The sequence below is a fragment of the Condylostylus longicornis genome, unplaced genomic scaffold, assembly GCF_029603195.1.
Source record: "Condylostylus longicornis isolate FDR11 unplaced genomic scaffold, ASM2960319v2 ptg000006l, whole genome shotgun sequence".
Taxonomy (NCBI): Eukaryota; Metazoa; Arthropoda; class Insecta; order Diptera; family Dolichopodidae; genus Condylostylus; species Condylostylus longicornis.
Genome location: NW_026577975.1, coordinates 1,576,002 through 1,600,522, shown reverse-complemented (window position 1 = coordinate 1,600,522; position 24,521 = coordinate 1,576,002). Strand labels below are relative to the sequence as shown.

General features: G+C 23.0%; 1 protein-coding gene and 1 long non-coding RNA gene across 2 annotated transcripts in view; one reads left to right on the top strand and one right to left on the bottom strand.

The window, feature by feature from the left end:
* Positions 1 to 10,667, top strand: part of LOC129618427 (uncharacterized) — a 136,028-nt gene extending 125,361 nt beyond the window's left edge. The window contains exons 8-9 of the mRNA XM_055533162.1: positions 5,400 to 5,556; positions 7,933 to 10,667. Coding sequence (XP_055389137.1) covers positions 5,400 to 5,556; positions 7,933 to 9,236 — 1,461 coding nt within the window. The 3' untranslated portion in view covers positions 9,237 to 10,667. The remainder of the gene's footprint in view (positions 1 to 5,399; positions 5,557 to 7,932) is intronic.
* Positions 7,498 to 21,391, bottom strand: LOC129618428 (uncharacterized). The gene is made up of 4 exons (XR_008697800.1): positions 21,009 to 21,391; positions 9,339 to 9,454; positions 8,164 to 8,226; positions 7,498 to 7,739 (listed from the first exon to the last, which is right to left on the bottom strand). It is a non-coding gene; the product is annotated as an uncharacterized LOC129618428 (long non-coding RNA).
* Positions 21,392 to 24,521: the final 3,130 nt, after the last annotated feature.

The following is a 24,521-nucleotide window of genomic DNA, read 5'->3' as shown; positions in this document are numbered from 1 at the left end:
TACTTATTTTAATTCTTCTTTTATATATAATATTTAAGTGACAGGAAAAATAAAATGTGAAAAATTGAAATCGATTTTCCTTTCTCGTTGTTTTTGAATGAAAATTTTCCATTTTTTTTCTTTGATTATGTTTGATGGTTTTTGTAATTTTTTTCTTTTTTTTTTTTTTGTTTTAAGAATTTTTTTTTGTGTGTGGTTTTAGTTTTTTTTTTAAAGTTGCCATTTATTTAATTTAACTCTTAGTATAAAGTAGAAAGGGAAGACTATTTGATTGAATTAAAACTATGGGCGTTAATACATTGCACGTACACTTAATATAAGGCATGTGTAATAAATTTTTTAGTAATAATTAAAATTTAAGTTTTCTTAAAAATTTAATTAAATAGATTTAACAGTTTGAGTTATATCTATGTAAGTTGCTGAAACCAAATTGTACGATAAGAATATTTGAACTCGATTTTTTGTTTAAAAAATGTGTGTGGCAACAATATGCAATTACTCAGTCGCGTGACTTACTTTATATAGAAGTGAGAAAAATTTAATGTCCGTCTTATACCTAAGTCATTGTTTTTAAATAATTATAATTAAAGAACTTTTTAATTAATCAAAACATTTTATTTTATCTTTGGTATGGTAAAATGCTATTTGGAATATTTGGAATATCTTTCCATTAGATCGTACTACCACTTCGGCTTATTACGACTGAATAAAGGAATAGTATTCAAATATATCTAACCTAAAAAATAAATTTTGCATTATTTGACCTTAAGACCCAAAATAATTTAAGAGATATGCATAGATTTTCGACAACTCATATAAAGATATTTCCACACTTTTATAGGGCGCTGAACGGCAAAAGAAAACGCTGGAAAAATAATTTCTTATCTAATCATAGACCGCATTAGATATAACAGAATATGATTCGATTTTCTAAGACAAGTTTTCCGCTACAATCGGAATATATTTTCATTAAACTACAAAAAAATTGCTGTTAAATACTTTTACATGTTGGACGAAGTTTTCTCCTCTTTAAGTATGCAACATTGAATTTTTCTTATAATCACTCGGTTTAATAATTAATTAAGATGCTCTATCCTATGATATTTATAAAATGTATGTAAATAAATTTCTGTTATACCATTAACATCACGAAAGTTTTAAAAACGTCTACAGACAGTAAATACAAGAGAAAAATTACTACTCAAATTCAGAAATGTATTTTACAATTAAAGATAAAATATTTGTGTATACATTTAATTATACATATATGTATGTGCGTATGCCTATATATCATATATGTATGTATATAAATTATTATTGTTATACGTATTTATGTATTATTTTCAATTATTTTTTTTCTATTTATTTATTTTTGCCTTATTTTCGCATTAAATTATAATGAAAACAATTTCGTAAAACAATATTTTTCTCAAAATAGAATTTTCTATATATTTTCTTCTTATAAATATCTAAAATAATATGCAAATCGATTATTCAATTTGAATATTTTTTTATAAATATACACATATACCTAAATACATAAAATAAATAATATTATTCAATTGAATTTACATATGTACTTTTTGTATGCGGTAGAATCAAAATAAAAAAATGAAAAAAAAAATGATAAAAAATATTTTTGTTTTGTTCTTTTGAAGTTTTTATTGAAATAATAAAAAAAAATATATTCTATATTGCTCCTTCAGGATTTTTATTGATAAAAAGAAAAAATATTTGCATTGTTAAGGAAGAATTCTAATAATTATTTGTTTTTTTTTTTTTTATTTTATTTATTTTATTCTTAAAAAGATTTATTTTCTTCCTTATTTAAATAACTTAACTGTTTACATGGAGTACTTATAAGATTTTTCAGATTGTTATTGAAATATTGTGTACAATTATTTAAAATTGCATATTTTTAGGATTATGCACTTTTTATTTAAATAAATTTCTTTTTATCAATAAATTTATTTAATATTTTATTTTCTATATAGAAATATTTAAAATTAAAAAATATATATTTTTTTTAAATAATTATGTTAAATTATATTTAATACAAATTTTAAAGTATAACAGTTATGAGTATAATAGTTTTCTAAAATAAAAACAATGTGATATACGTAGGTGTAATTTTTAATTTTTAATAGAGAATATTTAATAAAACATATTTAATTAAATATGAGTATAACAGTTTACTAAAATAAAAATAATGTGATATACACAGGTGTAATTTTTAACTTTAAATATAAAAAATATAGACAATTAAATTAATAAAATAATAATATTTAATAAATAGTTCATTATAAAATTTTTAGTAAATTCTGATTCTACTCTTTTATTATAATCTCTACTATATACTTTGAACATAATATTTCTATATTCCCTCATAATTTTAATATATATGTACTTATAATTCTAATACAAATTTCGAAAATTAGGTAGCGCGCATATAACAGTAAAGATAAACAGAGTAAAGTGATAAACTTTGATTTCATTTTTTGTATTTCACACCTCCGCAATTTCAGGGATTTATTGACACTTTTATATATCAGTTAGGATCACTATTACTGAAAGTGATTTTATATGTATATTAGAAATTAAATATTTCACATATAATTTTTAAATTTCACTCTACTACACTCATTAAAATTTAATTTAAAATTCACTTTTCTTTTTTTTATTATAATTATAACTATTTTCGTCTATTGGTATTACCACATATTAAATTTATTTGTATGTGTGCATGTTCACAAATGTATTCATTTTATCATGACATATTCAATTATCTGACATTATCTTTAATTTTTCACAATTAAAATAGAATTTAATTTGTAAACAAACAGTAGAACAACTAAAGCAGCCATTAACAAATCAACCACATTTAATATTCATTTTGTGTATGTAGATGTATGTATATATCTATATATCACTTAAAATATATTATGTTTTAAAATGAAATTTTAATAATTTAGAAAATAATTTTCTCTTTTAATATAATTTTCCAAAAAATTTTCAAATTTAACGTGTACATATGAAATTCATTTTATAGCTTTATGAATTCTTTAAATGAATAAAACTTTCATTTGGTTCAAAATCATAAGTTTTTGTTTTAACAAAAAATAAAGAATTAATAAAATTTTCATTCATAGTTTATTTTTTTATTTTGTTTTTTAATATATTAAAAGTGTCAAGAATAAATTTATGTACGTGGCATAAAGTTATAAAACTAAAAATACAAGTAAATCAAAAGAAAAAAGAGAAAAAAATCTAATTTAGAAATGAAAGTTTTTTTTCTTTCTTTATTTTTTTCTTATTCTTTGCTTTATTAAACATGGAAAATGCATTATACTAAATATATGTATGAATGTATGTATGTATACACACATTTATTTCAAGGTGTCTGTTGCATTAATTTTGTAAGAAAATTATTGTATATAATGCAAACTCATATATTTTAAAAATAATAAAGTTGATAGGACCAAAGCTTTCTTTAAATAGCATTCTTCCGTTCCGTAAAAATTTAAGGCAGAAACTAAAATTTTTTTGGGGTCAAATTATGAAAACAATCTACTACGAATTTGAAATCATTTTAACATATTGTATTGCATATCTTCAGGCGAAAATTCAGAATAATAATTTAAGAAAACAACAGCCTGTTAAATAACCCCAGCCAAAACAATTTACTTTAATTGTTATGGCGTTCTGATTATTCTAATTATTATTCCGAGATTATACGATTTTACTGTTGCATTTAAATAGAATTTCTTTGACATTTACTATCACCAAAAATTGACATTTATCAAATTTTTCAAAAGTAAATGAATTTGAGATTGAGGGAGAGTAACAATTATATTTGAATAAATTTTATCATACCATCAGTGGGTTAGTGACACGTTGCAAAATTTTTGGAAATCATGCTACAAACAAACCGACGAACAGATAGGATGAAATTATAATGAATAGAATTTGAAATTTTGCTTTAAAATATACTAAAAATTTGTACGAGAAAAAACCCCAACTGAAAGCTTAAACTTTGAAAAATTTTACCATTTCTATGGTGTATGCGAGCAGTTTTTGTATTATTTTATATATTTTATAAATATATAACACTATGTTAAATTTACATACTCCCGCGTTTACATATGTATATTTGCATATGACAGCACTTGATCAATCTATCTACAATTTCATGAATATTATACATAGAATAATTTTTTCATCATAAATTGTTAATTTTTCATTATTTTATATTTAAAGTGCATTTTACTTGTCACATTTTTGGTAATTTTATAAAAGGAAAGCGATGTTAAATGATGCATAACTAAAACTAAAATTGTATATAAATAAAATATATAATATAACAAATATGTATAACTATGTATAAGTTAGCAAATACTTAAATTAATAATTCGATAATATAAGGACAATATAACAGTGCCGTACTTAAGTTTTTATCTAGCCTTGCACTGTTATCAAGTATTTCCAAGTAAAAATGATTTAAGAAAATTTCAAAATATTTCGTACACTTGCTCATATTTATTTTACTAACTATATTCCAATATTTGATAATAAAACAAATCAAGGAGTTGTTATGAGCGACAATTAAACGTTTGAAGTCATTTTGTGTTTTTAACTGATATTTTTAAATTTTTTTTAAAAAGAAACCCTATTCACGATCAATTTGAATCCAACACGATAGGTTTGGAAATTCGGATTATAATCATGAGAATCCGCTTCTTCTATCCTATCTTTAAAAAATTTTGATGCCTCGACCTACAAGATCCTCATATTTAAAATTTAATTCGCAAATTTAGTGTTATAGGAAGACGTCCCGGTTTATTTTATCTACAAACAAGTGTATCCTTTTATAAAAAACTATACAAAATATTGAAATTTTTGAATGTTAGTGACAGTATACCACTTATAAAATCAAAATCTTTTGTTAAAATCTTCTATTATATGATGGAGATTGAAAACAAGTTTTGTGTGTTTTTTCTTGTTTTATTTTAAAAGGACTGTGAATTTTCTTTTCCCATTAAAACAAAATATGAAAAAACACAAATTTTCTTTTATAATATCAAAAAAATGAAATCATGTCCATCACTACAATCTCATGTAATAAAAATTTTCTAAAGTTTAAAAGTAAGAGGAGGGAGGGGGGAATGACAAGGAGGTAGGGCAAGAGCAAAAAAGATTCATGTTTTTTTTCTCCAATGTTTTACATGCTAAGAGGTGTTATTTTATGATTAAGGAACCTTTTTTTTTTATAGTTCATAGGAAAACATTTGTTTTTTTAGATCATGTAAATTTCTTCTATAATTTTGCATAGTAACAACAAAAAAATACAACTATTTTACATTATTAAATTTGTTACTTTTTTTTTATTATTCTTATTAAAGGTATGTGCCATTCAACATGTAGATGTTTGTATGTTTAATAACGGTAAATTTAAGAATGTTGTAGCTGATTCAGATAATAATAATTTACCATCGGATCAAACAACTGTAGGTCCTGGAAAAAATTTAAATTCAACAATAATATTAACACCGAAAAGAGGTGAGATTTTTATATACATATTTTTTTAAACTACACACACGATCCATACAGTAAAACTTTCATATAATGAACGATTTAAAACCAAATATTCTATTCATAATACATAAGAAATTCAGATAAGTAGAAAATTAAATTATATTATAAATTTTCTGATGCCACAATTAAATTTTCATTAAAAAAGAGAATTTTGTTATTTGGATAGTTCGTTTTATGCAAGTTTTACTGTATAAATTGTTTAAAAATAACAATTATCTTATTTATTTTATATACCTAAGTTAAAGTGGTAAGATTTTCTTTAATTCATTGAAAATTTTCTTGTTCAATGTGTATATGTGCCACATGCATACATTTAAATCCTTTATTTCAATTTAAAAAAGAAAATTTCATTTTTTTCTGTTCTGTTTTGTTTTGTTTTTTTTTGTTTCAATTAATTTTCTAATTAAAGTTCCGCGTGTTTAATTAAAAATACGCCAGAAACAAATAATTGCACTCTTGGTGTATAAACATTTTTTGTTGTATTTTTTTTTGAATGAAAAATTATTACTAATAAATATTTGTTCGCAGAATTAAAATTAATTAATTAAATGATTTTAATATAAAATAATGCGTGTGTACATATAAACTTTAAGTAGATATTTTTTCTTAAATATTTTAAGCAAATTATTTAAAATGAGGCAGAAATTTTGTGTTTCGAATAAATTGAATTCAAGGTTTATATTTAATTTTTGAAATGATTTACAATTTAATCAATAACTTCGAAACGTTTGAAAATTTGAACTTATTTTAATGAAAAATCATAATTTTTTTTAAGTTTAAAGTTTTGCTCTGATTTCTGAAAATAAAATTTGTAACTTTCTGCTTTTTTTATTCATAGTTTCGGAACTTTACTGTTCTATGTAGAATTTCGATTCCTATTTCTTAATTCAATTTTTACAGACAATAATGAGCTTAAAATTCAAACTCATAGTAAAAAAGAGAAATAAGTCGAGTTTGATTTAGTTAGTTGTTGTTTAATTACACCCAAATTTATAAGACTAGCTACTTTAAAATAATAATAAAATGATAACATTCAAAAAGTATGCTCGATATTTTTGTACTATTGTTACGGTAATACTATTGATAAAGTAACGTTAATATCATTGATAAGGCTTAAATGGAAAAATAAAAATGACGTATTTTTAAATATTAAAATTAAAATTCTTATATAGTAAAATAGACTCATATGAAAACTACACTAATAAGAGTAATACCAACACTCTCTAAAAGATATTCTTATAAATAGTCAATAAAACCGAAAACAAAATTTAAATTTAATTCCAATATAACTTTTAATTTCAATAAATGCGGCAATAATCTGAATTTTTTACAATTTATATGCAGATTTTTTCCTACTTAATGTTTATTTTAATACCAATTACATTTAATTTACATATACATGTGACTATACCTTTACATACACATGCGATGGCATTTAATCCTTTATATATCCTTTAAAAATAACAGCGATATTATTATTTTATGTAAATAACTAAAGGTATTCCGTTCATACATGATAAATTGAAATAAAATAAATACACAAACACACGCGTTATATAATTTTTTTCAAAATTTAAATGATATACGGAGAAGATCATGATTTTTAATGATTTTACAAAATAATTACGAATTTATGCAAAAGATTTTAAAATAAAAAGGATTCTTTTTTTTATTAAATGATTTCGTGCAATATGAGAATTTTTATAAATAAAATTATGATAAGATGAGATTAACATAAATTATTGGCTAACCAACAAATTCGACAAAACATTAATTAATTAATAATAAAAAAACGTTTTGCATATGTAGAGCAGCGGATTTATCCTTAAGCAGTTTCTACATTTATTGTAATATGTTATCATTAAAATTTGATATATGAAGGATTATTGAATTGTAATTGATTTATTGAAATTATCTGATATATGTGTAAAATTTATGGTACCAAACAAAATTCGTTAGAATTTTACTAAAATTTATTAATAAAAAATGACAATAGTTTGCATATTGCTGTATATCTAATTTATTCCAATCCTTTTGTTTCCATGGTGCTTCCAAATAAATGAATATTGCCTTTAGAGTTTATTGTGTTGAACTTATTACATTTTCGATTGCTTCCTTAATCAATTTGTTTTATGATGTCGTATGGGCTAAAATTTTAAAATTTTGAATAAGTTTAATGTGATTCACAATTCGCTATACATAAATATACTTTTACTATATACTAAAATTTTAAAATGATTGAAATTTATTTTTTTTTAAAATTAAAACTCAAATCTTATTTTTTTTTTTCAATTTTTCCATAATAATGGTCTACACCAACAATTTTATGACAATACATAGGACCTACAAAAAATTGGATTGCCTTAGAGGATTCATTACAACGTTGTAGTGAACCGGATGAAATAATTGGTGATATAGCTGCATCAGCTGTACGTATACCAACAATAAATCCAATTGGTTCATCACCATTAACAACAGAAGATCGTAATGTATTTGCAATATATGTATCATATTATGTTAAAGTTAAATTAACATTAAGTGGTATGGGTGGTGAATTATCATTAAAATTACCATTCTCTTTGGTGCATATTGGTTCGTCATCAACAACATCATCATCAATATCAACAACTGGATCTGAAACATATAAAACAATAACAAATGAAATAAAAAATATTTCCACAAATAAAATGAAAGAAATTGAAAAACCAATATCAATAATTAAAGCAAATTCAACTGGTACACAAAATAATTCAAGTGGACAAACAGCAAAAGATAAAAGTTCAGTATTTAGTAGACAAGCAAAAGGGCATGCTAGTGATGATGATATTATTGACATTGCAGATGATGATTATGATATTATAAAAACAGATAATAGTAAAAGCTGTGAGCATCAACAATATACAACAACAAATGAATGCAGTTATGGTACTGGTACATGTGGTATTAATTGTCCTGGTGGTAATAATTGTAATAAAAATTTACATTCATTAGAAAGAATCGATTCAATTGAAGATGAAATTCCAATACAAATACCAAATAAAAATTTACAAAAAAGACGTTTAACACGTAGTGATATAAGAGTTAAAGATTCATCACAAGAAGATGAAGAAGATATTGATGAAGCATTAAATGCAGCAACAACAACAACAATTATTGATGCACTTGTTCATAGAACAATGAAAATTGAATCAGATCAAATTGAAATACATACAAATACTAGAAATGAAATAGATAATTCTGATAGTAGTAATATTCCTATTGTTACGACAGCAAATACAACAGCAAATACAACTACAACTACTACTACTTCTCATATTGATATTGATGAAGTTAATATTATTGATAATAATTCGTCTAATAAATGTGATATTCAAAAAATTATTCAACAAGATGATGATAATAATGTGCCAATAAATAATAATAATGATGGTAAATCAAATATTGAAGATTTGAAGAATACAAAATCGTTGATATCAGAAACAGAAACAACAACAACCGTAATAGTGGAACAGACAGCTACTACAGATGTAGTATCATCAACAACATCTTATAATAATAATAATGATAATAAAACTGTTATGAGTAATCAACAACATCATATACAAACGACTTGTGCTCAAATTCATATGCCACATGATTCTTGAATTAATTTAAAAAAATATTAAAGAAAAGAATACTCTGGTTAGTATGATAATGCTAATAGTATATGTATGTACATTTATGCATATACTCGTATTAATACTTACATATGTGTGTATGAAGAGAAAATTTTGATTGATGAGGTATTTGGAAAAAGATTTTTCTTTCATTCTTTCTTTGTTTTTTCTTGGTTTTGTTGTTGTGCAGAAGACACATAAATTTTCTAATAAAATAAAAAAAAAATTAATCATTTTATAAATATAGTGATGACATGATTTATCATTACAATTTAAATACACATATACGTATACATGCATATATGTAATTATAATAGAAATTTATTTGATTTAAAAGAATAAGGAAAAGAATTTGATTAAAATCTTTTGGAATTTATTAAAAAAAAATATTAAAGCGTTTAAAAAACCTAACAAAATGGAGTGTGAGTTGAAACAAGAGTATGAGTAAAATCCGGAAGATCAACTAAAACATTTCATTTCAAAAGAAATCAAGAATTATGTGTGTTTTCATTTTTAACATCAGAACAGATGCGGATACATTAATAAATATAAAGATCCGTGTTCTTTTTTTACCTTAGATCATGCAAAGCTAAAAATTTGCGTTCTTTTTTAAAATCAGAGCTCAGATCACACTCTATTATATTATGTTCGAAGTAAATTTTCAGATTTTACAGAATTCTGTAAAATCTATTTTCTGTAAATACACAAATTTAGTATTATTTAAAATATACTATTTTGATATTACAAATTATTGAAAAATTATTGAGTGACAGAAAATGTCTATCTTGTTTGTTTTTAAAATTAGTACTCACAGTTCGCAGATTACAAAATTTTTACACCTGGTCAAAATGAAAAATTCGACGTGCTCTGAAAGAAAAATTCAGCATTTGAACGAAAAAAAAAATGAAGATACCCTGTGTATTCCTGAATAAAATTTATTATTTCTGGTCTTTAATAATGATTATTTAACAAAAAAAATTAAGAATTATCTACACAATTTCCATAAATTTTGGTTATACAAATTTTTAAATGAAATAAAATAAATTATGACCTTATTTACATATAATACAGTTTACATATAGCTAATAACTATGGCATAGTTGACATTAGCGTGTGAACATGTTTCGACAATGCCTGTACTTTAACTTCTTAATTATAATTAAAATTACTACAAAATCTGGTATTGTAGAAATTTTTGTACACACGCCAACTAAAATGCAATTCAGTAGATCTTATAATGTGCAATTCGGGTTCTATTATTAAAATTAATGGTATAATTAATGCATGCATTGGTCAGATCTATTTGAATTTAGCAACTATTTTAGTATAAACGTGGCTAAACTAATTCATTAAGTTTTAAGAATCAAACTAACATCAAACTTTTAAGTCGAATTGTGTAGATAAATTTATCAATCTTAATCTAGTAAACATATTATGATTTTTATAGCTTGAAATTTAGCAAACTATAAAAGATTACAGAAAACAAAAAAAAAAAATAAAAAAAAAAAGGCTGAAAATATTAAAACATTTTTATGTAATTTAAATACATACACAACGGAGCAGGTTTCCGACTATTTATCGCTTAAGAAAAAAAATTTATTATTAATATTATTATTATATAAATTATATATGTATTATTGTAAAATGAAAAAAAAAATTAAAAAATCAATAGTAAATATTAAATATTTCTGTAATAATATAAGAGATTTACAATTGAAATGTAATTTTTCTGTTTTTTTAATGTAATACGTATTAGACGCTTATATTGTTACCTGTCGCAAAAAAAAATATTAATAATTATATAGAAATCTATAAAATTAAAATAATGATAAAAACAAAGTAATTCATAAAAAAAATAAAGAAGTTAATAATTATGGCAGTGCAATTTCAGAAGAAAAATTTATTGTTGTTTAAAAGAAAAAAAATTTTCAATAAAAATAGAAAAAGAATTTAAAAATTGAAGTTTTCTCACAATATTATGACAAATCTTCTACATAATATAGTAATTAACAGAAATTTCCTTTTAATATTCATTTGACATTTAATGACAAGAAATATGTGACAGATTAGATCGCATTGCTTAACTCCTATAATGGCGACGTTCGAAATTTTTATGTAAAAACAAAATTAGGGAAATTCTTGGGAATTAAAGTAGGCAACAAATATTATTAGAACTACAAGTAATTAAAAAAAAAAAGTATAAACACAAAATTTCATTAAATATTTAAAGATATTTTGAAATAATTCTTAAGTAAATCATTCCTTAATTTTTATTCAAAAACTTGAACAGCCTAGTTGACCGAGTTTCTTGTTTTGAAAGTGCAATGCGATAAACTATAAAGAAGAATCATTTATTAAATTGAAAGCTATTTGACATTTAAAAATCAATAATAATATTAAACAAAAAACTTTTATAATTACAATAATTAAATCCGTACACTTAAATATATTTTTGATACAATCAAATGGTTTCATAATTCTGTCAGCGTAAAAAAATAATCTACTAAGTCGAAAAATTATTTAAAAAAATTAAGTTTGAAGTTTCAATGACATTTTCGAAAAAAAAAAAATTGCACTTTTGTTCAAAACTTAAAAACTAATTAAAATACATTTACCAAATTTTTACAGAATACAGATTTTACCATACTAAATTCGAATTTGGTATAAACTTAAAAACTATAAAATTCGACTTAGACAATTTTTTTTTTACAATCACAGAATTACCTTTTCAGAAAGAAATTAAACTATAAACTATTTTAAAATAGACTAAAAATTTTAATTTAATAAAATTTAAATTTTTTGAATATCGTAAATTTTTTATAAAATTGAGTTGAAATCATTATAAATCAATTATAACTAATACTACAATGATATTATTATTCAATTTTAATTTACAGTATAATTAATATGAAAAACTAAGTAATGAAACAAAACTATTATAAGAAGTAGAACACAAATATTAAATTTTATTATTAAAATAGGCCGTCGATATTCCAATACAATTTAAATAAAATAAAGACAGAGAAACGATGTTTGTGCATAATGCTACACCGAATCTTTGTTTTACAAATAGTTTACACGAAATTCGTTTAACAAAACAAAGAAGGAGGCAGAATGGAAAAAAGATAAGAATGTTCCGGAGCAACTTGAATATCTCTTATAGGGTTATGTTCAATTTTAATTTCATTTAACACGATTTGCATTTTGCAATTTCCTTTTAACACTATTTAGAATATACAATTTAGCCTTGTCAGTCTTCTTTGTAAAATTTTGTTGTTTAATTATCATTTAGAATTTCCTAAATTCACAATATTGCGAATTCCTTTATTTTGATTTTGTATTCTATAATAAGTTCCAGTTATATACATAATTGTAGCAATGAGTTCGACATCTTGGAAATTTTATCGCCATAAGATTTGCAAAAAATATTCCTTAAAGCTGAAAGCACTTATCGACATACATGAAAATTTATTGCCAGAAAGCCAGTAACATTCTTAAAATTGTCTTGAACCAATCATGTTATGTGTTAAGATATTTTAATTTATTTTAATAAAAATATACAAAATAAAAATCCTAAAATAACAAAAAAAAAATAATTTTAATATGCAGTATAAAATTTCTCAATCCTGCCAATCGTATATAACAATAAATATATTTATATGTGTAATGTACTACCAAATTGGTTTAAGAGAATTTTAAGAAAATTATAAAAAAAAAAAATATTTGTATTCAAAAAACAAGCAAATAAAACTATATGCAGAATTTATTATAAAAAATTTTTAATTATAATTTTTGTTAAAATTTTAACTTTTAGAAGTTTGGGAACATGCATGCAATTTTCAGTTTTGCCCTGCTTAATTTTAAATTCATTGGCCGATCACAGAACAATACAAATCGATCACGTCAACAACACAAAATTTGCAATAAGCTTGAAATATAACAACAATACAAAATATTTGATTGTTTGATCAGATGGAATTATAAAGTTGCATGAATGATACAAAACAAATTGTAATGGAATAAAAAAGCAATTAAATAGTTTCAAAATTGAAAATTGCATTCCTGTATGAGCCCTAAGTGTATGAGCCATAAATTAAATGAAGAACAAAAAAAAAATAAAAAAAAAAATGATCGTAACTAAAAATTTAAATGTTCTGAAAAATTTATTGAAAATGATATTAGAGAAAAAAAAATTTTTTTGAATGTAAATACAAAAACAAAAAAAAAACAAAAAAAATAATGAGTTAAAAAACATTAAAAAAAAAAGACAAAATATGGCATTTTTGATTTAATTCAACAAACAGGGTGGGCGGGATTGAGGGTGACCAAATAAAATTGGGTACAGTATTAACCTCGTTGTCACGAACACCATTCTTGCACATTCCACTCAACAACATCCAGTAAAGAAATTCATGAAAGCACCTCAATCGGATCCAACACAGAGGAGAACATTCTCAGTGTTTAACCTAAATGGATGTGTTATGTGATGTACGATTCTCAAAGAAAGTTGATTCCGTATATTTAAATGTATATTATACCAAAATTACGGACTGTCAATTACACGGGATTCAAAATTCGAATTTCAAATGAGTATTTTTAGAACTAAACATTATTTTCATTGTTTTTAGCTTTTTATACGAATATCTAAAATATTAACTGTACACTGTTCTATTTTGGTATTACGCAACGCAAATATTTGTATGATGACAAATCGAATAGTATGATGACATCGAATACGAATTCTGCAACTGTTAAATGCCAGTATTCAAAAACTATACCTATAAGAGGTGAAAAAAAGGGTTTTCTATCTATCATATCAAATATCACGCTCAGGTATAGTTGAATAGGAATATATCATATTATATCATCAAAAAATATTATATTTCTATATGTGATACGAATACGGCCAACAGAATGTGAATTATTTTTAATTTTTCTTATGAATATTGAGATTATTTCTCCCAGCTTAACTCAAATTTTCTTTTTATATTTCAGTAGCTTAGTATTGCAGCCTAAAGAGGGGACAGAAATAAATTTTTCTATATTCAATAAATATTGAAATAGGGAAAGATATGAGTCGCATTTTATTATACAACGCCTTAGAGTAAGAAAATATTTTATTAAAACTTTTCATTGCAATATTAGAGAATGTTTAAAGTCCTTCTACTCAAAAGTAAATAATACTTAATACTTAATCAATATACGAAATGAAAATATTTTAAAAGTTTCTACATCATAACTCTAAGTAAAATTATTTCCTTTCAAATTAGGTACTATTCCTGAAATATATAATAACATTTTACATAATATAAAGCTTGGAAATGATTTACTATATACCCTGATATGAAAATTGTTCTAGTTATGTATCTACATAGAAAAGGGATTAATAATTTTCTATTTTCATATATTATTCAATATTTGTATATATAAATACATATAAATATAAAACGAGCATATGTATTTAAATTTTCCCGTAAATCCATAATTAAAATTCAAAACAAAAAATTTTCAATATATAAAATGCGCATTTTAAAAATCTCTATATATTCCAAATCATTCGTATACTGCAATTGATAATTAGCACAATGAAAATGAATAGTAATTATATATAGACGACAAGTAAACAATATTATGAAAACGTAAGTATATATATATGTATATTATTTGTAGTGAACTTTCTTCTTCATATATACTACATGTTAATTTATTGCATGCAGAGGAATTTCAAAAGAAAAATTTTATTATTGTAAGAATATTAGAGCTTGTTTTTAATGAAAAGTTCTTTAAATAATAATGACTTTTACAAATGATTACAGTATTATACATATGCAAATGTAAGTATATATGACAAATAATATATAACTATGCATAAATGATATAAGTCTCTAACCATACTATATTATAAGTCCTTAAAATGGAAAATTTATTTAAGCATAAAAATTTATATGATTACTTGCAATATTTTGTAATTTGTTTCATTTGCATGGTATATGATTTAAATATTCGTGTATAGGTTTATTATGTAGCATATTTCCAAGAACATATTGTGTCTATTAGTTTTGCTCTGTTCATCCATTCTTGCCTTTCCCACATCGTATTATTTAGAAAATTGAAAATTTTAATATCCTTTAAACTATGTAAGGTACAACTTTACAAAGAAATTGAGATTTTAAGAAACTTATATGTAAAAGATTGTTGTCCATTGCCTTCCTCTCCAATTCTCTTATAATATTTCTCAATTAACTTTGAGCCTCTCTAAAAATACAAAAAATCAGTTTTTTTTTTTAACAATATGTTAGAACAACAAATATTTTTTAAAAAAATGAAAACTTAGTCAAAAAACTAATACCGTTGAAACAGACCAATATTCTAAATTAAAATAAGCAAAAATTTCAATTTTCAGAATAGTTTATTTCACTGAAACTCTTTGAAATTTCGATAAAAGCAAAAATAATTTTCTGAAAAAAACAGACAAAATGTTCAGGTGAAATTGTAAAAATGAATCCTGCTCAACTTTTTTTCCTTCTAACTGTACGCAATCAATTCCATTTTATGATATTGAAAAATGCTGCTCTAAAAACCTTTTTTTTCTTTCTAATGTCGGTTATACTGTGAATAAAAAAATTGAAATACTAAATTTACATTTTAATTAAAATTATATTATGTCTATTTATGTCCTCTTTAAATCCTTTCCACATATTTTCCTTAAAATGTATATATTATGCAGAGTATGCCCTATGCATAATATGTATGTATTAAATTATGATAAGTAATTACTTTTAAAAATGACAAAAATTTTTTGAATTTCTAAATTTCTGACTCGTATTTAACATAACTTGAAATTGTTAGCGTTGACCAATGTATTGTGTTCCAGCTCCCATTCTTCATCTTTACCTCACATTTCTTGTCCACTCATAATGTAAGAAGAGATTGAATATCATAATAGTACCATTCGTATAATACAACATTGGCAAAAAAGAGGAATGTGTTGGCAATTACGATGTGTATATGTATGAAATTTTAATAGAATTATATTCAAAAATGCTAAATTAATAAATACAAAGAGTAAGACTCCTAAAATTTTCGATTTTACTAAGAAAATTTGTTAAGTTTCCGGAGCTAATATAGATGCACATATACAAAATTTTTGAATTTATTTAATATAGGTTGAAGGTTAACCAATAAAATCTATTCGTAATTGGATTTTGAATCGTCTTCTTGCCTACAGAAAATTTGAATAATCTTATAAATATAATCTGTTCACGAATGGCATCTTCTTATGAAGTCAATCGACTTATATCATTTAAAATATTTCTTCTTAGTAAAACAATTTCATTTTATACCACTTAATATATGTAAATTGTTTATAATTTGTTTAAAAACCGAGACATTAAAATAAAAACCAATTTTTTTTTTCAATTAAATTGCAAATCATAAAAATATTTAACCATAATTGAACACTTATGTAAAATTTAAGAATTATTTTTAAATAAAACCATCTTTGGTTTATTGATAAATTATTTATTACCCTCATTTAATATATATGAGTTGAACCAATATAACGGGGATAGCAGTATTATAGTAATACATAATTGAATTGAAAATAAATTCATAACTTCTATACAGTCTCTTAATGTAACCGGCAATATGGCTTCATTTAACAGCATAGGTACATACTTTATACAATTACATTGGATAAATTCAGAAAAATTACATGGATTTTAAAAATAAAAAGGATTTACTGCAATATGAAAACCATCTTTAGGTACATAAGTACTTATATACTCCAAAAATACTTTATATATTTTTATGTTAATTGCATTTTATCCCATTATTTTCTTAAAAGTATAAAACGAATTTTCAATTTGATTTTTTTTTCATATAAATAATTTACACTGTAGAAATACGATCAAATTTTGTATAATTTTTAAAAATTACAAGAATATTGAATCAATTCTGAAAAAAAATTACCAATTTATACAATAATAATCAAGAAATTAATTTCAATTTTCCATTAAAAAGAATCAAATAGAAAATTTAAAAGAAAATATTATACATAATGCATTCAATATAAAAACAAAAAAAAAATAACCATAATTTATCGCATATAAAAGTTTTAAACAATGCTCTCACTATACTCAGCAATAATATTGCAAGAATAAATTTTTAAATTATTTCTATAACCAATATTTTTGGTTATTCTTCCTTTCTTTAACCACATTCTCTATTTATTCTTCTATCTATACTACACTATAAAATTGCAAATATGTAATGTAGAATAAATTCATTGAGTCAATAGTTTGTAAAGTAAGCATATTTTCCTTCAACAATACTTTCATTCTTTTACGATGGCATTCCTGTGAAAGTTAAATGAGGCATTCCCATTATGTTCGAGTTTTTCGGCTAATAATTATATTATTTGATAGTAAATTTACTGTTAATTTTCGGCTTTTACAGGAATTTGGAAAAGTTTATAGTTCCGGAATAGTAAGACGCTAAAAATTAAAATTTTACTAATTTTGAGACGCGATAACTTGCAAATGGAAGACGAAATACGAAAAAATGTTCTTTTAATGAATATAAATCATTTTAGACAATTTTTGTTATTGCACATCATCTGCATATTCTGTTTGGAAATAAAAAAAACATGTTATTAATTTTTTTCTTGTTTGCAGAATTTAAAAAATATTTATAATTTCAACACAATTGACTATTTTAAAAGAATTTGAGAGCCACAGTTTTCAGAGGGGGTAGGGGATTTCATAGTGTAAAAATTTTATAACCAGACGTACAGACATGGTGGAACTAATAAAATCACATTCTTTCCCAAAATTTGTTAAAAATATTGTAGAATTACTTTAAATATCGACTCCCTGTATAATACAGTATAGTGTACGACAGAAGAACAATGTATTAATAATCTTTGTAAAAATAATAATGAACACTCGTATTTGAGAAGTTCTTGACTTAATGGTTTGGTAACTACTTTCTATTTTGTATTTATTCTCTGTTTTTCTTATTGTCTCATCATTTTTGCATTTTTCTTTCTTTCTTTTTAATTTTACCACGACAGAATCCTTATTCTCATTTTACTGAATTTAGATGCCTGACTTCGCAACAGTATACTGTATATACATAGTGTTATACAGCGTATATATAAATTATTATATCTATAGAGTCCGTATTAAGCGCCACTACCGTAATATAAAGAAGAGAGCACAATATTACAATTTAACTTAAAAATAATAAAAAAAATAATGATAATAACAAATAAAAGTACATATAATAAAAATAATAATAAAATGAAAATAATAATAAAAATTATAAAAAAAAACAACTTTCATAAATTTACTGAGATTATCATGCATTCTCGTATCCCGATTGAATAATAGAAAATGCTGAAAACTCGAAGATAGAAAATTCGATTACAAATTTTATCAACTTTTTTTCTTTTTAGAATATTTAGAATTAGAGCACGTATTATTATAACAGCAATGTAAAAAATTTATATGAAAATAAGACGGAGTGTGAGAATAAGAATTATAAGAAAGTAAGAATTTCGTGTAATCAATACATAATCGATTGCATTAGAATTTTTGGGAACTATAAGCTTAAACATTCGAGTTACATCTAGTTAATTTAGGCGAAAAATTCTATGCTTATAAGATTAGTTAAACGCTCTAATCTTAAGCCTTTTTTTTTAAATTTAAATAAAACTGAAAATTTTAATTAATATTATTACTCCACTCGAAATATCTCATGTTCTTGTTAGTCTCATCTCAATGTTTGTCAGTTTGAAATTTGATTTGAACCGCAATACCTCAACAAATCGATTACTTTTATATTGTTAAATGATGGTGTCTAGTTTTATTCTTTTTGATGCACCATAATGCAAAATACGTAGAAAGAAAACAAAAATATAAGATTTAAAATCCATTTACTTTACTGTTACCTGTTCTATTTTTTCTCCTGTTTTCTATTTCTCTCCCTCTGCCTCTCAACGTTTTATGATTGCACCGTGCTCGTCATACATGTATTTTAAATCCCATTACACAAGCCATTACTATAAAGTATCACATCGTTTTTACATGCGATTTCAATTCTTATATATAACACATTTTTAATACAATTAATGTAAAATTTATGAAATAAAGGTGAAATAGAAAAAGGGAAAGAAAATATTATAGAAAACATGAAAATGTTATATAAATTTCATTTTTCAAATTCCATTTAATTGAAGATGAACTACATTTAATAGAAGTAGTAATTTTTTTTTTAAAAAAATGTAAAACCATAATATTAAGTATGTAATACACATAAATTATAGTTTTTTTTTAGAATGTAATGTGAATAAAGAATTCAAGTTTATTTAAATAAGACTTCTATAGAAGGCAATTTGAATAAGTAGATTTGAAATGCTATACATAAGAGTTTATTCAAGAAGTTTTATAAAAAAGAATATGGTTATGGAAAGGGATCGAAAAATTTGATCCAAAATTAAATTTCGTAAAAATTCAGTAGTACAGTCACATTAGATCCTACTTATTGCGGAATAAGTTTTTGATAATTTTGTAATAGAGTTAACATATTAGTTGTCTACATTGTATATGTTTCTATGATGGGTTTTCAAAGGAGTACAAGTAATATTATATTTCAAACTACAAATTCACAGTTCAACTGGGTCAAAGAGGCCAAATTTTTTAACTTAAAATATTAAATATATTAAGAACACTATCTTGCCGAACTAGACAAAGTTGAAAATGATTAGGTATACAAAGAGGGCCAAAATTTTAAAAGACCTCGTTTAATTGTTATTGTATTTAAGTACATAATTTGTAAAAATTCTGCATATTTTTATATTATTTGTGAAAATTTTCACTTTATTGTTTAGGTATGAGAAATTGTTTCTTTTTATATACAAAAATTGTATATAATAAGAAATTTTTGTGGTAAAACTACTGTATAGAAGGATACTCTGTAAATCTTAATAAAAGAGCACTAATAGAAGTATAATAAAAAAAAGAAAATAAAATGAAAAATATTATTGTACTCCTTTTATCCTTTTTTAATCTTTTTATTCTTTTAAATATACTGTTGAAGAAAAGTTCATTTTTCTTTTCTATTGTTTCATTTTTTCTTTTTTTAAACATTTTGACTCTTGAAATTCTTTAAAGAATCTTAGGAAAAGTTTTCTCTTTCTTTTATACCATTTTACTACACATATAATAAATATGTAGTACCTTATAGTATATAAAGACTCTTACATATTATAGTATAAATGTTTATATACCTAAAGATATAAAATTCGAACAAGGTTTTAAAATATCCTAGAGATAAGAGAAGTAGAAGATGTTCCATATTATAACAGAGAAAAATTTGTTGAAATTATTTAACGAGAAAATTTGAGATATTAAGACAATCTAAGATCATTTTCTAAGTAACTTTTATAACAAGTTTTAATAATAATATGAAAATTTATTTATTTTAAAAAAATAATAGATTTTTTAAGGTTAAATATGTATAAGGTTAAAATATTTTCGGAAAAAAAGTAGTAATATCAAGAAAATTTATTATTTATAATGAAAACTTTTGATAAAAATAATTTGCAAATTTCTTCAACATTCTCATTTTTTGCAAAAATAAAGATAATTTACAAGTAACAATAAATTATTTATACCTAATATCATTTTGTTTTATAAATTATAAGAAAATAATTGAAATAAATATGATATTTTTGATGAATTATAATTTTATACTTACAAAGAAATTACTTAATTCCAGAAACAAAATATTTGTTGAACCTTAACAAATTTTGAGTGATTTATTTTATATCTGGAATGTCCACTCTTACTTATCTTCAGATTCTAGTTCATTTCATGTAATAAAAGTTATTAACCAGTTTGTCTTTCACTATCATCCAAAGTAATACGGCAACAAGTTAAAAAGCATCAAATGATGTATGATCTATGTGCAAAAGTGCATATAATTTTTACAAACTTCTTCCATTTCCATTTTATTTTAATTCACTGCATACATAATATTGAAATTTTGAATTTGTTCAATTATTTCAGTTCTAATTTTTCACATTAATGATTCTTTCGTTCCTGCATACTCGTATGATTTAAAATCCATTAAATTTTCATCTGATTTGTATAAAATTTTTCTGATATAGTAAATAGTAATTTTATTCTTATTAGAGTTATCTGGATATAAAAGAAACCATGCGTATATTAAAAATTTTGCAATATTAAAATACTTCAAAATAAAACAAAAATTTTAATTTTCGTTTTAATCCAAAGCAAGTGAAACCATAATAAGGCGGGATGAAAATATATAAAATAAAATTTGGAAATTTGACAATTGCAAAATTTCTATGGGGTGAAAAAACAATGGCAATTTAAATCTGCTGTCAATTTGTAAATAAGTGTTGACACACGCAACAAATTCAGAATCAGATGAAAAAAACTTTTAATTGCTGCTTTGATGTTTGAAATTAAAGCAACTCCATTTAATTATATTGAAGCTGAAACGTATTTGTTTTTTGCAGTTATCAACATTTGAAGTTCAACTTTTGATCCCGCGGTGAATTCTAATTGAGAGATTCACATTCAGACATCAATTCTTATTGATAATAAGTATACAAAACAAAATCTGTCAAATTATGTGATGTCGCTGGGCATTCAGCATAATATTGTCGCTGGCCATTCGTATTTAATATTGTTTCTTACCGACGCTTTTTCTATATTAGTAATTAGGAAATGTTGTTTCAGACGCTAGATTTCCATATTAATGTTATAATGGGTAAATAAAATCGAGTTTTGCTCACAGAATCAATGAAATAAGCATCAATAAAATATATGTGATTTAAACTTTGCAACATGTGTGGTTAACTAAACTTCAATTACTGTGGCGTTAGAAAATTTATTAATGAGCTTTGTTCTCAGAACAAGATGGCACAAAAAAATTGTTGGTGTCCAGTATTACTATGTATTTAATATGCCTTTTATAAATTTCATTTTAAAAAATTGTTCGTATAACAGCTTTGACAAATAAAACAATTTTATTTTTTTAAATTTATATGAAATTAATTGTAAATTAATATTTAATTGATTAAAAAATTTTATTTTATAAACAATTTTTGAAACAATTTTTTTTTTCGTGTTTATACATTTCAATTTTTAATCTTGTAATTTAATTAGATTTTCTTTTTCTTTATAAACTTTTTTTGCAAAGAATGTTTCCTTTGTGCTTTTATTTTATTTGTAGTTTTTTTGCTTTTTTTTTGTTTTTGAATTTTTATATTTGTAAGAGTATATCCAAAGTTTAAACTAATTACAAATGAATTAAGAATTTATTTATTTAAGAAATTTTTGCAAGACCAACAACAAAAACATAAATTTTCTGTTATACATACATTTACATTATTTACTTTTATTTCACCCGTAAAAGTTAATTTTAATTTGAAATTAATTTGAAAATTTTTCAATTAAACTTGCACTATAGTAAAATTTAACATATTATTATTTATTTTTGTATAATATTATGTGCATAATGTAAATGGAATATAATAAATTTATATAACAATATTCTAAATTTAAAATTTTAGGTTCCATGTATATGTGGATTTTTACGAGTTTATGTGTGGGTATGTATGTACTTAATTTCTTTTTAAAATTTCCAATTTTAATTTTGTTCCGAAAAGTGAATTTTTTTCCAAACTTTTGTTATTAAACAACTTATTTTATACAGTATAACAATTTGAGTATATATAACCTTATTTTAGTGATGCGTATGTTGTAAGAATAACAATTGTTACAATTGCTACATAAAAAATGGTGTGATGATAACAAGCAAATAAGTTATGCAGTTAAAGTTCGATTAAAAAACTTGAGGTGTAAGAGAATTCAGAGCTTTATGCATTAATTGGAGTATAGCAATAGTTTTTAGTATTAGAAGGAGAATTATTAAAATAAAATTAAAATTCCTTTTGTCCATTCAAATTCCACTCATTCAAATTAATCCTCACTCTAAAACTTTCTGGAAATTAAACTTGATTATGTAAAAGTAATTTAATCTACCGATCGGAAGAGTGTGAGAGATTGAAGGAAATTTTGTATATGGCTATATATATTTATCTCTTATTGTTGTGTAACTAAAAATAAAGAAAAGAAAACTTTCGAGAAATTTTCACTTTGTAAATTTCTCTGGGCACACTCTCTACATAATTAATTTTAAGTAAAGATACATTAATTACCTACTGTTCTGCAATTTTTAAGTGTTTATTTGCATGAAGGATATGTATGTGGAACAAAATTTTTACAACAGGCTCATGAATGATTATATTCCCAGACTTATCATCCCTAGTTTTAATTAAACCTTCTTTTTATTGCTTTGGTTGTCGATGTTTTCAGTTCTTTCAATTTTATCTCTAATAACTAATATTTGCTAAATTTCCCTAATTGCCCCTTCTAAACCATTCATATACACAAAAACGTTTGTATATCGAGGTATTTATTAACATGATTCGAAAATTTCAAATAAAAAAAAAAACAATTTTACTGCATCGCAATTATGCATTATTTTATTAAATAAAATTTTGGGGGAAATTCAAAATTTTTTATCGATATTCTAATTAATTTCACTATATTACAGTTTTTATTATAATTATACATAATAAAAAATAAAATATAAGTATAATATTGAATAAATTCATTGTAATTAATTATAGTATATTTAATTTAATTTAACAAAACTATTAAAAGAAAAACACGAAACCATCAATTTTTTATCAATAAAAATTCACGGTTGATTAATTACAAAAAATAAAACAAACCCCTTTAACACAAAACTGTTATACTCGGTGTAATACGAAAATACAAGTATGTATGAGAATTTCGTATGGCACAAACTTGTTAAAATCGTAGATCAAAAGATGATATTTGGAAAAAATTCTTGATAATCGAGAGAAAAACTATGTTAAGTTAAAAATATTGAAATAAAATGTAATACAAATATACGGGATTCAACGAACCATTAACTTTAATTATTTAATATTTTTATAATATGTACAATAAAAATAAGGTTGACTCTTTTTGAATAGAAATTCCAATAAACAATAAACATAATCGTATAACACTTTATACCTATATTTGTACCAATATGTGGTTCAAATACCGTACACATTGACTCTATTTGTGTTACATATAAAACGTGTGCTACAGTTAAACAAGCAAAAGTATGTACGAAAATAAGTGTATAAAACAATTATAATAT